This window comes from Pongo pygmaeus, chromosome 9, assembly GCF_028885625.2.
Source record: "Pongo pygmaeus isolate AG05252 chromosome 9, NHGRI_mPonPyg2-v2.0_pri, whole genome shotgun sequence".
Taxonomy (NCBI): domain Eukaryota; kingdom Metazoa; phylum Chordata; class Mammalia; order Primates; family Hominidae; genus Pongo; species Pongo pygmaeus.
In genome coordinates, this window is record NC_072382.2 from 84,035,988 (window position 1) to 84,052,394 (window position 16,407).

The following is a 16,407-nucleotide window of genomic DNA, read 5'->3' on the forward strand; positions in this document are numbered from 1 at the left end:
TGCCCTTCATTCCCTTTGCCCAGAATATTTCCATGTTCAAAGCAGTGTCTTAATCTTTGCCTTGCCTCAAAATCTGTATGCATTGTACTTCAGGAGCTGAAAGTACTTCACAGGGTTACAATGAAGATTAAATATAAATATGAGCATCAGTAAACTTTGCAGAATGTTAGGCCTCATACAGTTTTTAATTCTTGTGGGTCATCTCTAAGATCAAAGTCAGAAAGATTGTTTCTCCAAGCTTATTTTGATCTAGATGTGAAAATGGAACCATTCTGTGGCCCGAATAAATTCCCGGCGTGAAAATACAGATAAGATGTCTTATATTATTAACATGTGGTTTCTTGCAAGTAATGGAAATAAGATATTTCAGTTCCTGAAATGTACTACAGGTCTTGAACTATTCAGATGTGAGCACCTGGCCGAAAGTACACCCATGTGATTATGGTTTAACTATAGCTCGAGGTTTCATCTCTCAGTTGCAGATACGTTTTGAGGTATATAGACAGCATATATCAGTTATAGTCTGCCAGGTAGCAGACATGGAATAACTGAGTCAATTAGTAATAGTGATCCTCAGTGTTTTTCAAAATACTGATTTCCAATTTGCCAAAGAATTGCGTATCTGTAGTATTACGCTGCCCATGTGAGAAGCACAATGATCTAAACATTTTGATATTTTAAGAATAAACTGTATTTATGCTTTTTTTCAGTGATCTGTAATGATTTTTATATGAATGAACATTTTAAAATTATATGCAAGTTTGCAATTTGTCCCATTTAACTAGTGGAAAAACCAATGTGCAAGGCAAACTAACTTGTCCAAATTCCCTTAGTGGTTAAAACAAAGCAGAATGAAAAAACTTTAAGTGGCATTTGCCTGCCAGTCTTTGCTGCTATGACTTACAAGATCATATTGAGAGGTGACAGCGTGCTGGCAGCCCGCGCAGCGTCGCTCGCTCTAGGTGCCTCCTCGGCCTCGGCGCCCATTCTGGCCGCGCTTGAGGAGCCCTTCAGCCCGCCGGTGCACCGTGGGAGCCCTTCTCTGGGCTGGCGGAGGCTGAAGCCGGCTCCCTGGGCTTGCGGGTAGGTGTGGAGGGAGAGGCACCAGCGGGAACCGGGGCTGCACGCAGGCGCTTGCGGGCCAGCTAGAGTTCCGGGTGGGCGTGGGCTTGGCGGGCCCCGCACTGGGAGCTGCCGGCCGGTCGGCCCTGCCGGCCCATGCAGTGAGGGGCTTAGCACCCGGGCCAGCAGCTGCGGAGGGTGCGCCGTGTCCCCCAGCAGTGCTGGCCCACCAGCGCTGCGCTCGATTTTTCGCCGGGCCTTAGCTGCCTCCCTGTGGGGCACGGCTCGGGACCGGCAGCCCGCCATGCCTGAGTCTCACCCCCACCGCCCTGGGCTCCTGCCGGCCTGAGCCTCCCCTACCAGCGCCACCCCATGCTCCACGGCGCCCGGTCCTATCCACTGCCCAAGGGCTGAGGAGTCCCGGCGGCGCACGGCGCGGGACGGCAGGCAGCTCCACCTGCGCCCTGGTGGGAGATCCACTGGGTGAAGCCAGGTGGGCTCCTGAGGCTAGGGGGGACTTGGAGAACCTTTATGTCTAGCTGGGGGATTGTAAACACACCAGTCAGCACCCTGTGTCTAGCTCAGGGTTTGTGGATGCACCAATCAGCACTCTGTATCTAGCTAATCTGGTGGGGACTTGGAGAACCTTTATGTCTAGCTAAGGGATTGTGAATGCACCAATCAGCACTCTGTATCTAGCTCAAGGTTTGTAAATGCACCAATCAGCACTCTGTGTCTAGCTCAAGGTTTGTAAATGCACCAGTCAGTGCTCTGTGTCTAGCTGATCTGGTGGGGACTTGGAGAACCTTTAAGTCTAGCTAAGGGATTGTGAATACACCGATCGGCACTCTGTATCTAGCTAATCTAGTGGCGCCCTGGAGAACTTTTGTGTCTAGCTCAGGGATTGTAAACGCACCAATCAGCACCCTGTCAAAACAGACCAATCAGCTCTCCGTAAAACAGACCAATCGGCTCTCTGTAAAATGGACCAATCAGCAGGATGTGGGTGAGGCCGGATAAGAGAATAAAAGCAGGCTGCCAGAGCCAGCAGTGGCAACCTGGTGAGGTTTGCTTGTGCAGTGTGGAGGTTTTGTTCTTTGGCTCTTTGCAGTAAATCTTGGTGCTGGTCACTCTTTGGGTCCACACTGCTTTTATGAGCTGTAACACTCACTGCGAAGGTCTGCAGCTTAACTCCTGAGCCAATGAGACCACCAACCCACCAGAAGGAATAAACTCCGGACACACCACCTTTAAGAACTGTAACACTCACCGCGAGGGTCCGTGGTTTCATTCTTGAAGTCAATAAGACCAAGAACCCACCAATTCCGGACACAATATGAGAATGATATAAAATTGCCAATATCTGGCTGTTTTTGACTTATAAGAATGCGAATTCCATGTGGTTCAAACTAATATTAATTATGGAACGCTTAAAAACCATGACACTTGCGAATTTAGAAAAGAAATTTCTGCAAACACATCCTTTTAGTGAAGGTGCTAAAATAGCAAAATTAAGAGCCTCCTACCAACTGCGGTTAAGCTGACATAGAGCAATAACAAAATTATAGCAGATGATTTTCAAAGCCCAATACTTTATAAATACTAAATAATAGTGGCAGAAAGGGTTATGGTTTGCCTATGTTCAATTAACTAAAGAACACTATGCCAGACAGCCCAAGGTCAAAGGTTTGACCCCTGTGTCATCCTGTTAACTCTAGCATGTTCCATGACCTACTGTACTCTTAGTCCAGGACATTCATCTCTGAAATGCACGCCCAAGGCAGAGGGTGAGAGGTAAGGATTAGAGGGGAAATGAATTTCAAGAAAAGGTGCAAATCTATGACTTCTGCAGTGGAGATGGGGGCATCTAAAAGGCAGACTTTTGTGCCTGCCCTATGGTGTATGTTCAATAAATGGTGAATAAATGGATGGGTGAAGGAATGAATGTCCTGCTAGTGATGAGTAGTCTCATTACTAATTGTGTAGAAAATCTCTAGTGATATCATGTAATGTGTTTTAGCTGGAAGGGACCTTGAAGCTATCTAATCTAGTGTCCATATTTTGGTAGTTGGGAAAAATAAAGTTTAACATGAAGTGACTAACCTAAAGTCACACTGACTGGGACTAGAATTTATGGCTTCTCAATGTCAGAACTGGGACTAGAATTTGTGATTCCTAGTTCTCAGTGTAATACGCCTTCCAATATATATGATAGGATAAAGGATCTTTCTCACCAATAGAAATAATTAGCATATAATTTTCATATCCTGAATATAGCAGAGTAGTCTCGTTTAGTGTTTATAATCAGAGGAGGCCTTAAAGATGATCTAATCTAGCCCCTTGTTTTATAAAGGAGAAAACCATAGTGCAAAGTGTTAAATGACTTGTCCAAAGTTAGCCAGTTAGAAAATCAACATTTAACTCAGGTCTCCAGATTCCCCCAGATCCAGGGCACATTTTGCACCACGCTGAAAGACATTAGTACACTTAAAGTTTGTTTGCTTTTTACATATTTTGATGGCATATGATTCCCCAAATGTGGGCAACAGGAAATGTTTATTTATATACAAGTACATGAGAAAGCAATTTCCATTTAGTTTTTTAAAAAAATTGTTACAAATAAAAAGTTTTTAATACATTCATCCTTTGCACACAAAATACATTCTTTTTCTTTTACTCTCAGTATGAAGTATTTCTTAATAATAAAAAAACATAAGCTACAATGAATGGACAGTCATATGGTTTGGTGATTTGACAAACTTTTTTCAAGAAGCAAAGTCCAATTTTAAAAGACAGACAATATATAAAATAACTTACATATTTAAAATGCTACTTCATTGAATCCTAAAAGATTGAATGAGTACTCTTATCCAGCATGATTTGTAGTTGTCCTTTAAACAATGCAGAGGACAAGAAATCCTCTATGTGATGGCAACTCAATTTCTACAAGACTGAAACAGTCTTCATGAAATTGATTGATTATCACATCTAAATGACAGGCTCATAGAAAAATTCTTATGGATATATTGGGGAGTTAGTCTTTATTCAGGGGTCTCCTAATTGATCAATTAAACTAAGATCATACGTTGCACTCTCCAAATAGGATTGCAAGAGGTTCTACTTAAATAAACATAAATGATTTGATTTGATTTGTCAGACTAATTGTTTTTAAGAGAGATGTGAAAACATACACCCATACAAAAAACTTTTACATAAATGTTCATAGCAGCATTATTATAATCAAAAGGTGGAAAAAACCCAAATGTCCATCAAATGATAAATGGACAAATAAAATGTGGCATCTACATATAATGGAATATTATTTAAACATGAAAACAATGTATTGATTTATGCTACAACATGGATGAGCTTTGAAAATATTATGCTTACTTAGAGAAGCCAGACACAAAAGGCCACATATTGTTTGACTATATGAAATGTCCAGGATAGGCAAATTCATAGAGACAGAAAGTAGATTAGTGGTTGCCAGATGCTGGGGGAAGGAGGAGGAGGAGTGATTGCAAATGGTATGGGGTTTCTTTTGGAGGTGATGAAAATGTTCTGAAGTTAGGCAGTAGTGATGTTGCACAACTTAGTGAATACGATTAAAAACATTGAAGTTTACACCTTAATAGAGTAAACTGTATGGTGCATGAATTATATCTTAATTTTAAAAAGAGATGCAACTTCATTTAAGAATATTTTGTTCAAGTTTGTATTCCCTCCCCACTTCCCTTTTTTAATGTTGATTGAATTTTTCATACAATCACCTTTCTACAGAAGGTTTTCAGCTAATTGGACTCGGGTCATCAGTGGGTTATATTTCTAACAGGCTTTAAGTAAAAAGATCAATATATAAACATATAAAATATGATGTAGTATACTGTTAATATTTGCATATTAACATTTAAAATCAAGTACTATTCTTATATTGAAGTTGGTTAGATTTTATATACCGCCGTATACAAATAATACTGATATCCTATGCTTAAAACCAATAGCCAAATATCAAGAATCGAGTTCATAAAACTCAGTGATTAACCTGTTTATTAGTTAAAACTATGTATGTATTAATATTAAAGATCCATGTTTCAGTGGAGTGATAGGAAAGGTGAGGGAGATCAAGGATTCTCTAAGTCTTCATAAAGCAGCTTCTCTAAATATTTTAACTAGCTGCTGAGATCTCCAGAATTATATATTTTGCATTTTATTTCATCTCTATACTAAAAGTCATGCATTAAAAGTGTGTACAAGATATATGGGGCACACTTTTCCCTTCAGATTATCAAAAACCTCTTTTTACTCCTGTATTTGAAATTTTGAGCAGAGTTCGTTGTTTTTTTTTTGTTTTTTTTTTGTTTTTTTTGCTGAAAACAGAAATTTTGCTCACGAGTTAGTTCAAATACATTTATGTAGCTCCCTTATACACTATCAAAGGAGCTCCAACCATCTGGTATGTCTGGAAGACACTTCAGTGAGTAGAAATTAGAAGCCAGCATTTGAAATTTTCTACCACAGGGACATGAAAGCCTAAACTGGCCTTAAAGGGATAAGAGGATTTTACATTTTTAAAAAATAAATCAATTAACATTCATTGTCAAATAACCTACAAGAAAGTTCCACTAGCATTCTGCAATTGTATAGAATAAGAGAATATTTGTTGCTAATGATTACATTCCAGAAAGCAATATGTTTAGCAGCTGTTTTTCAAAAGACTTGTCAAGTTTTACTATTGTTATTTAATCCAGGCATAACTGTGTAACCTTAAACAAAAACTGTGCATTATTCAACCAGCTAGTGACAAATCTTAACAAACTAGATTATATTTTGCTTTTCTGTACATGAATTTTTGCTTTATTAGGCATTTTGTATTCCAATTTTTGTTTTAGAATTTAGTGCACATGTAGAAAGGGGAAGAAACCCTTTTGGATGTTGGTAATTATGTACATCAAATAATGTCATATATGAAATTAAAAGCAGATCACAAAACTGAGATTCATGACTCCATTTTTACCAAGGGGAGGAAACAAGAGCCATACAGCCAGAATAATTCTTCAGAAGCACACTTTGTTATCAATTATATAACTAAAGAATCAAAGTATGTATATATAACTGAAGAGTTAATCAACAGTAAGACCGTGATCTACATCTGATACCAATAAGAAGCTAAGAGTAATAAATACCTATCCTGACATTCACTAAGTAAATAATGATTATCATTTTAATAATCATTATTTTTTTCTGACTGTTTTTTTTTTAAATAGGCAAAAGAGCAATAATAAATGGCAAATGTGGCTCCTTAAAAAGAAGATAGGGATCAACCCAGTTTTCTTCCCATGAAGAATAGGATCAAGAAGAAAGAGGTTTAAATTGCTCTGTGAGGTATTTCAGTTCTAAGATTAAGCTTAGTTTACAACCCTGGAATTGCCTATTGGGAGAGAGAGAGAGACCACCTTGCCTGAAGTTTGTAAAGAAATGGAGGGTGACAGTAGTAATGCCCAAAGGCAAAAGGATGGATCAGATAAATGAATTCCTTTTAAGGCACCCTTTCAGAAATGGAGTTCTTTTCTTTGAAGCCAGGAAAGTTTCTTTGTTTTGTCTCTTAAGGATCTACACTTGGCATCAGACCATTCAAAGTCTGCTCTTAATTAAGGAGAAAAAGAACTAATATTTGAGTGCTAACTGTTTACCAAGCACTGTACTTTCAACTTATCTCATCTAATTTTCACAATAATCCTGACAGGTCTGTCTCCTAGATGAGAAGATTGATGCTCAAGATATTGTGCTTCGTCTAAAGTCTCAGCTAATTTGTGGCATACTAGGACTCCTCACACCTAAACTAGTGTTTCCCCTTCTGTATAACTCCCCACATCACTCTCTGAAGTGTCAAAGTCACCAACCACCAACGATTCCGTCAGGAACTAGAACACAGCATCTCCAAAAATTCTGCTTTAAGTCAATGGAAAAGTAAAATTTTGGCTCATACCTCAAGAAGTCAAAGAAGTGGTGACTAGCCTTTGTGCTCTGACCTCTTGTCCAAAGGAGTCCAAGAAAGTCTCAGTCAAACTCAAATAGATTTGTCACCATTCAGATTTAAGACCAATGACTTAAAAAAAAAAACAAAACCAAAAAAAAAAAAAAAAAAGACCAATGAAAAGCCGTCTATCAGCCTTGCAAGGGTGAAAGTTATTTTGCAGGTGGAATAATTTGGGCCATAGGCTTCAATAGCAATAATTGCTTACAGTTACCTCTAATTTTCAAGTCAAAAATACTTGTTAAAGCAATTTGACCTCAGTTCTTTTAAACTCATGTATTCTCAAGAGAATCAAACCAAGGAAATGTCATTGATACTTTTCTAAAATAGATCTTGTAGACTGCTTTATGTCAGTGACCCACCAGCCCATCTCTCTTGGGAGCTGTAAAACATCATGTTGGTCTGTTTATGAGAACTTTAACAGAAGATTCTGCTCTGTTAAAAAGGCCTATCCTAAAATCTTGAAGGAGACACCCATTACTTATTAAACAGAGCAAGGCCTATGTTTGGCAAGTGATAAATGAATAACTTCATGTAACTTCTACTAAAACAATACCTTTTGATTCAACAGGACATCAATGAATGGACCGACAAAGCAAGTCCAGCATAGGGCATAATGGAGGGCCAGTCTCTTGGCCTAACAACGTGCAACCAACCTCTTCCCTGAAAGATGAAGGTGGGATGTACTTGTGGCAGAAGAATGAGGCCCCATTAAAAAAGTCATTAGCTATGAATTAACAGATATTTAATTGAACATGTTATGAGGGGCAAAGTACTACATACAACATGGAATTTAGGTTAATAGGTCACCTGCTCCAACCAACTGGATCCTCTCCACATCTTTGTCTCTTGACAGAGGCTATTACCTGAGGCAGCCTGTCCATAGTGAACCAACTTTTTGAGAATGGTCGCCCTGACATGGAACCCAAATCTGTGTCCCTACGGCCTCATTCAGTGGGCCTCATTCCACCCCTCTGAACCACAGAGCATCTTGTTCTAATGCACTAATTGTATTCCCCTTTTTTTCCTAACCTAAGTCTCCCCAAATCCTTCAAGTATTCTTTAAATGTCTTGCATTTAAAATTCCTTCACCAGACGGGTAATGCCTCAATTTGTTTTTAATTTTAAAGGATGGCTCCTGGAAATAATAATAACATTCCAACATCAAGGGACTGAGGAGTGGAGATGAAATGCCATCTCCCTTACTCTAATGTTGCTATATTAATATGTGTTTTGAAGGGATGATAATTTCTTAATTCAGTATGAAAAAATTACCAGTGTGAAGAATGTAAAGGAAGACATCTTTCCTTCCAAACACAAATAGGCTCATGTCACAGAAATAAAATCCAAAAAGAAAGTAAAGAAAACATATCCCTCCCTTATCCCAAAATTAGTGTTTAACCATGCTGCTTAAATGGAACACATTTTGTCTGAAGGATGAGAAGCAAATGTTGTTTCACAGCTTTTAATTATTTAACGAAGTCTCAAAAGTATCATAGTATAAACATGTCAGGACCATGGTTGAGAAAAGTAACCAGTTGCAGTTAAAACAACAACAACGACAAAAAATTATGGAAAAAAAGGAATGGCAAACTCTAGAAGATCTCTCCCAGAGGCTAATAGAGCAATCATCCCTAAGTACTCATTACTATGAAATACAGAGTTCTACAGGATTAAGAAATAAAAAAGACATTAGATTTTTGCCCTAAATGACAGGTAATAAATCTAAACTTAGGAGCATTTCCTCACAGTTCAAAAAGTTCTGCCCACCTTGATTAACTTGTTTTCTGAATACCTTTAGTTGCTGGCTTAGTGGAGAAGGCCATTGGTTTGATATGCAAAAAAAAAAAAAAAAAAAAAAAAGAAAGAAACATTTTTTTCTGATTGTGCTATTTCATTCATGTGGCTTGGATTAAAAGATGTTTCACTTTAGTAGAAAGACCAATTCAAAATCATTTACAACTGATATTTATTCAGTATGAGTCATGAACTGAAACTTGGTGCAGGATCTGTTGGAATTATGGGCTAGCTTAAAGGGTAATGTGGCAAATCATTGGCCTAATTCTGTGGGAATCACCAGTGTCCTCCCAAGGCATATATTCATGAATGAAAGAAGATAAGAACCCAGTCTTTTGCTAAATCTGGCGTCTCTGGCCAAATCTAAATGGCTTAAATAATCCTCATCCAAATATCTTATTTTGGCCAATCGTTTCTATCTTCCTTATAAACTCTAAATCAGAACTTGACACATTGTCAAATCAATCCATTTAACTTTCATTTTTAGTTTTCTTGCCACTTTACTCAGGGAGAGATAAAAACGTGAAATGATTAAAAGACCAAGAAAAAGAAAGGCCAGGAAGAGCCCATGGCCTAATCTAAGTAATCCACCAAAAAGATAATTGGCCCTGTAAATTCAAAAAATATTAATACAATTCAACAGATTTAATAAAAGCACACAAAGGGAGAAAAAGCCTTCTATGGGCAAAGAAGCACAAAATCCTTTGAGGATGTAGTCTATACAAAGCCATAAGAAAATATCATTATCAGCAAACTATTATTTCATAGATTTTCCCAAGCCTGACTCCATGGCATGAGTATCATGCATTTTCACTGGAAACTGAAAAAAGTTTTGCCATATATTTAATAACTTTATTGAATGAAGAAAAAGATCACACCAAAAATGGAGGAATACATGAACCCTGGCAGTCTTAGTAGACCGAGCCAAATTAAACTATGATAAAGCAATTTCTCTTTTTTCATCCACCACTAAATGAGAGTTCATTTTTATCTAAAGAAGGCTCATCTTAGCAAATATTGCCATGACAATAAGACTGTTAGGCAAACCAATAAATTTAGGTCCTGGCCTGGGTTAAGATGACTGTAATTAGTGTCCTTTCTCAAGTTCTACTTGAAGGAATTTCTGTTTAATCAAAAAAAGCTCCCCCTAACACCACCGCCCCACCTTGGCACTTAAATGTTTATTTGACTAATATTTATTGCACCCACAATACTGTCAGGGATTGTTTTCAAACCTCAGATATATTAGTAGACAAGCAACCATAAGGCCTAATCTGGAATTCATACAACTAAGAAAAAAAGAAACAAAGTCCCACATTCTCATGTGTTCCTGCTGATGGGCTGTGGATGGGTAAGTTATGGAAAGGCTGGGAGGAGCAACAAGGAAGAAAGAGGCCAAGACCAGAGCTTTTTAATCCCCTTCTGAGTCTGGCCAAGGGTATATACAGAAAGCTAAACCCTAGGGAATAATACAAGTATGACCCTAAAAGGTATTATTTTGCAACTAAATCAGTCCAATCTAACACAGCCATTTCCTCTAAGTTCACAAAGCAACTTTATTTTCAACACACTTGCAACTGTGAGACAAAGTTGGGTCATCATGTGCTGGGGACACTGGATTTTTGCCCTAAATGACAGGTAATAAATCTAAACTTAGGAACATTTCCTTACAGTTTAAAAAAAATTCTTCTGCCCTCCTTGGTTAACTTGTTTTCTGAATACATTTAGTTGCTGGCTTAGTGGAGAGGATGGGGAGGGAAAGGCAACAATTATTATAAATTATTTTGGTTTTTATTAAAATGACCTTTCTTTCCTGCAGAGACAGATTCTAAAAGAAAAACAAGTCAAACTTCTCGGATCCCTTTCTCTTTCCCACAGGATCAGGAAAAACACAGTGAGGCCAACCAAAAGTATCAGCCCCTTAAAAAATATGCATAATCTCATGTGCAAGACACTGGTCAATCTAGAACCTGCTAGAGAAATGCCAGAAATGCTTTATCCACATTGTGTCTCTACAGGACTCATTTCTTTACAATTAAATAGCTTTCAAACATCAACATATCAGAACTGAGATTGTCACCATCTACAGCAACAGTGGAATTACACATCATATCCTTATTCCATTACTCATCCCTCAGTTATGCTAAGCTGCAAGCTACAGAAACATCTGACAGCATCAACAGCATACAGGTTTAATTATTTTCCCAATTCGCATTTATATCAGTGAACAAATTGGAAGCTATCAAAGTATGGCACTGAAGAAAAAGAAACACATATTCAGCGGCACATCTCCCATTTTGAGTCCTGTTTTTAAATTGGCTAAGTAAAGGCATATACACCTCCATTTGAATTGGAGATTTGCAGTAACACATGCATATAAGGATGGGAGGGAAGGAGGGAGGGAGGGAAGAAGAAAAGGAGAGACCAGAAAAATAGAGAGGAAAAGAGAAAGAAAAAAGAAAGAACGTATGGTTAAGCGTCTGAAGGTAACATTATTACAAGAAGGAGGGGATAAATGACAGTTCAACCTGCTTCCACGAGCAGAATTTTTCTAAGGTTATCATCGAAGATATAAAAATGGGTCGTGAGACTTTTCATCTGTTGCTATTCTCACTTACCATACTAAAAAATCTACAAAATCCTAAGCCTTGGTCTGTCCAAGATGGAGAGTACCAGGAAGTAAAAGATGTGACCTACTATCAAGGACTGTGCTCTGCTGGGAGCCCTGCACTACAGTCCATTAATCCACAGTATTTTGGTCATATCTGGTCTGTTTCCTCATACTACTCAAAATGTGTTAGAGCTAAGTTTTTATATTAGAATATCATCAACCATTTGTTTATTTTTTTCATTTTGCAAACGTTTTCATTTACGTAAAGGGCTGGAGAGACAAGAGAAGAAAGTGGTAGGGATTCAGAGGGGAACATAAAAGGAAAAGTATTCTCTTTTCCCAAAAATCCACCTTTAAAAAGGTAGTAATGAGACTTTGAGAAAGAGTGCTGATTCATGGACTTCCCCCATTTTTTTATTTCTATATAACACATTTAAGGACATTAATGTACTAAAACGTTTGGTCTGTGAAATAGCGGAATCATTAGCACCAAAAGGAGTTATGGAGCTTGTATATATTATTAAAACAATGATTGTTACTGTTGGTCATGGGTAAAGGTTTCATTTCATTTTTACATCCCAAAGTTCTTGAAAGTGCCTGTGGACAAGAGAAATAACACTTTTCAAAATCTCCATGGTGTCGTCAATACGCACCACAGAGACTGTACTTGGCCTTCCCAGTTTTGGTTTATCTGGTAGACAAGAAAACCAGGGCCCCCAGATGATTACCACCGAAGCCCTAAAGAACAGCTCCCACATGCACCCACTGATGTGCAGGAGGGATCCCTATAGTACATTTCCCCCTGGACTCTGTTCAGGAATGCGCTTTTACTTGCTTTTTAAAAAAACAAAAGCAACATGCTCTGCCGATCATGGAGTGCCTAGTGCAATTTTCTCCTTGCTCCAACTCCAGACTGGAAAAGGGTGAAACCATTATATGTTCTGCTAATGCTGGCCTGTGGTCGAGGCCCTTGGCCTGCCATGCTTTGTAAGCTCAGGAGCCCACAGGAGTCAGAAGGTCAGAGAGCGGGAGCCACAGTCATCGCCAGATCTCCCCAGCATCTCATGGCCCATCAGGGCAGTTGCTGATTCCTTTTCTTCTCCGTGCCTCAGCCTTTAGTTGAAATTACAACAAGTCAAATAGCTGATGCTTTTCCCTTCTCCAGGTAAGGGTGAGGATACATTGTTCACAAGTGTGTTCTGTCTGGCTTCACTGATGAGTCGGCATGCTAAGTCAAGGAAGAGTTTCTCCACATTATCAGATTCCTTGGCTGAGGTCTCCAGATAATACATGTCCTGAGCTTCTGAGAATTCTTCAGCTCGCTGCTGGGAAACCTCTCTCCTTTCAGCCAGGTCAATCTTGTTGCCTATAACAGTAGTAAAATCAAATAAAGAATCAGCATTTGACTTTTTGCAGGCTGAGAAGCATCAAAATTCAACTCCAGATCTGAAGTCAAGCCAGACAGATGGGCGAGTAAAACAAAACAAATGTGACTGTGATTACTGAAATGTTTACTTTAAAATATGAGTGCTGGCTGGGCGCAGTGGCTCACACCTGTAATCCCAGCACTTTGGGAGGCCAAGGCGGGCGGATCACGAGGTCAGGAGTTCGAGACTAGCCTGACCAATACGGTGAAACCCCGTCTCTACTAAAAATACAAAAATGAGCCAGGTGTGATGGCACGCGCCTGTAGTCCCAGCTACTTGGGAGGCTGAGGCAGAAGAATCGCTTGAACCCCAGAGGCGGAGGTTGCAGTGAGTCGAGATTGTGCCACTGCACTCTAGCTTGGGTGACAGAGTGAGACTCCATCTCAAAAAAAATAAATAAATAAAAAATGAGTGCCATTCATAATGGCAAGAACTGGAGACAACCCAAATATCCATCAATAGGGCACTGACTGAATAAACTATGGCACATCCACCCAATGGAGTATTTGCTGCTATAAAAATCAAAATCAATTAGGAGTATTTCTATATACTGCCATGTAATGGAAACACTGGGATATACAGTTAACCAAAAAAAAAAAAAAAAAAAAAGCAAAGCAGAAAAAAAAAGCATATACAATATGCAACTGTCTATCCAAGAAAAAGGGAAGGATATGAATACATATATTATACACACATTTTATTTCTTTATTTTTTTAATAGAAGAATAGAACAAAATCTTAATTTAAAAGAAAATGGTTACCTATGAAAGGAACAGGGTTGAGGTGAAAGGAATAGAAACTAGACACCTCTGAATATACTTTGTTTGTAGATTTTACTTTAGGAACTTAAAAATGCTTTATATAATTATACAATTAATTTCAAAATTAAATTTAAAAAGCAATCCCTAAAAACTGAGAGCAAAATTAAACAAATGAACATGTTCATCAAGTGTGGAATAACCACACAGATCGTAACCCTTTTTTTCTTTTAACTGAGACAAGGTCTGGCTCTACTGCGCAGGCTGGAGGGCAGTGGTGCAATCTTGACTTACTGCAACCTCCGCCTCCTGGGCTCAAGCCATCCTCTCCCACCTCAGCCTCCCAAGTAGCTGGGACTACAGGCGGGCACTACCATGCCCAGCTATTTTTTTTTTTTTTTGTATTTTTTGCAGAGACAGAGTTTCGCCACGTCCAGGCTGGTCTTGAACTTGTGAGCTTAAGCGATCCACCTGCCTCGGCCTCCAGAAGTGCTGGGATTACAGGCGATTGAGCCACCAAGCCGGGCCAACAGAGTAACTATTTCAAGGTGTTTAAGATACAGTAATTTAATAGTGCAACCCCAGTGGTATACAGCCTAAGGACAAAAAGAATTGAAGGAAACAATCTTGTACTGTTTCAGTAATCATCTTTTTGGTGGTACTATTGGTATTATTATTCTGAGGTTGCTATCTGTGTATTATGGGATAAAGCAAATGAGTAATTATGCTGGTATCATTGGGAACTGGGACTTTTGGCATAGGAAAAAGGAAATATAAATATAAAATTAATGTGGTTAAGTAAAATTTCTGCAGTCCTGAATTATAAATAGAAGTATCAGTATGAATAATTCATGATGTATTTTATCTTTAAAAAGTTTTCTACCTACCTCAAATTCTCCAGGAAACCTGACAAAGGTGTGTCAATTGTATTACCTGGCAACACTGCTTATGGTAAAAATGACCCCTGATTGATAAATTACTTCTTGCCTGGGAATTCTATCTAGGAATTATAAATACCTAATGGAAAGCCATAACTTTGAGCTTCCCTGAATGTGGTGACTTCACTTGAAGAGACCCTGAAAGTTATGATTGTGGAGTTGTTATAATAGATTTAGTCTCCTATGGGGTATGGAGGCTGCTAGGCCAAGGCAGATCCTCCACTTGTTTGACATGAGCCTTGTTCCCTCATACTAGAATTGTCTGGGGGTTGCGGACTGGGTAGGAGGTCCTGGAAAGTTACATGGACTGCTACTGGAATTACTTCCACTGAAGAGGGTTGCCGGATGCTGATCTACTGTCAAGCTGTGTTTCCTGTCCTGTGTCCTTCTAAGTGAACACGATGCCATGCATGGTCTACAGTAGTCTTGTGAGTCGGAACGCTAGCAGAACCTAATAGGAAAACCCTCTTGAGGATACTACAGAATCCACCACACACATGCACACATACACACAAGCTCTGTCCACTGAAAGGCCTAAAAACAATGGCCAATCAGGAGGGCTCCTAACACCTAGGTTGTGGCCTCTAAATACGACTTCCCATTGAAAAGAAAGCACTTCTTGAAGAAATGGCTAATTCCAGGTCTGAGGCAGGAAATGCACAAGATGTGGCTGGAACACTTGTCATACCAGAAAGCAAAAAAATTATCCAACATTCCTGGGGTCATGTCAAAAGGACTCAGGAGCCCATTTGAAGAAGCTCCCACTGGCAAAGTTGGAACAATGGGAGCATCAATAATAATAATTGCAAGGGACTGAAATACATCAAATTTACTTATTTAGTTAGTTTTTTGAGACAGAGTCTCGCTCTGTTGCCCAGGCTGGAGTGCAGTGGTGCAATCTCGGCTCACTTTAACCTTTGCCTCCCAGGTTCAAAAGATTCTCCTGCCTCGGCCTCCCACTGGAATTACAGGCATCCTCGGCTAATTTTTTGTATATTTTAGTAGAGATGGGGTTTCACCGTGTTGCCCAGGCTGGTCTCAAACTCCCGACCTCAAGTGGTGATCCACCCACCTCAGCCTCCCAAACTGTTGGGATTACAGGCATGAGCCACCATGCCCAGCCCATCAAATTTATTTAAATCTATAAATTTATAATAATATTACAAATATAAACAGATGTCAATAGTCACTTTTAGAAGATACTGGAGAACCAGCTCATTACCTTGAAAAGTGGTGAACAAAAAAGAATCAAGCATTCTTCCTGCCTGTCCTATGAGAACTACCCCTCAGAGTATGATATATGTAGTGTTTTGTCTAAAAAGAAAACCAAAAAAATCCTGACTCTCATCAGGCCTCTAGACTTATCTATAAATCTGCAAGAAATACAGGTGATGGAGGTGATATCAAATGATACCTTAGGGGCAATAAACAAAATTTAGACTTGTAAAGCCTATAGGACAAACAAATGCATTAGCAATAAATTCTAAGAGAGAAAAAAAATGAGAGTGGAAACTTCAGAAAAAAGGATGAAAAGACGTAGCTGTCAATTACAACATATGGACCTTAGTTGGCTTTTTTTTTTTTTTTTTTTTTTTTTTTTTTTTTTTTGACAAGAGTCTGGCTCTATCGCCCAGGCTGAATGCAGTGGTGTGATCATAGCTCCCTGCAGCCTTCAACTTCTGGGCTCAGGTGATCCTCCTGCTTCAGCTTCCTGAGTAGTTGGGACCACAGGTAGATGCCATCATGCCTGGCTAATCTCGCTACATTGCCCAGGCTGGTCA

The 16,407-nt window shown here is 39.0% G+C and overlaps 1 protein-coding gene across 6 annotated transcripts in view; it reads right to left on the bottom strand.

Moving 5' to 3' along the window:
• Window positions 1-3,599: 3,599 nt before the first annotated feature.
• Window positions 3,600-16,407, bottom strand: part of RAB30 (RAB30, member RAS oncogene family) — a 98,632-nt gene continuing 85,824 nt past the window's right edge. For all 6 annotated transcript variants that reach the window (XM_054437906.2, XM_054437908.2, XM_063671266.1 and 3 more), the window contains one exon: window positions 3,600-12,870. In XM_054437906.2, the coding sequence (XP_054293881.1) occupies window positions 12,620-12,870 (251 nt within the window). In that variant the 3' untranslated portion in view covers window positions 3,600-12,619. The remainder of the gene's footprint in view (window positions 12,871-16,407) is intronic.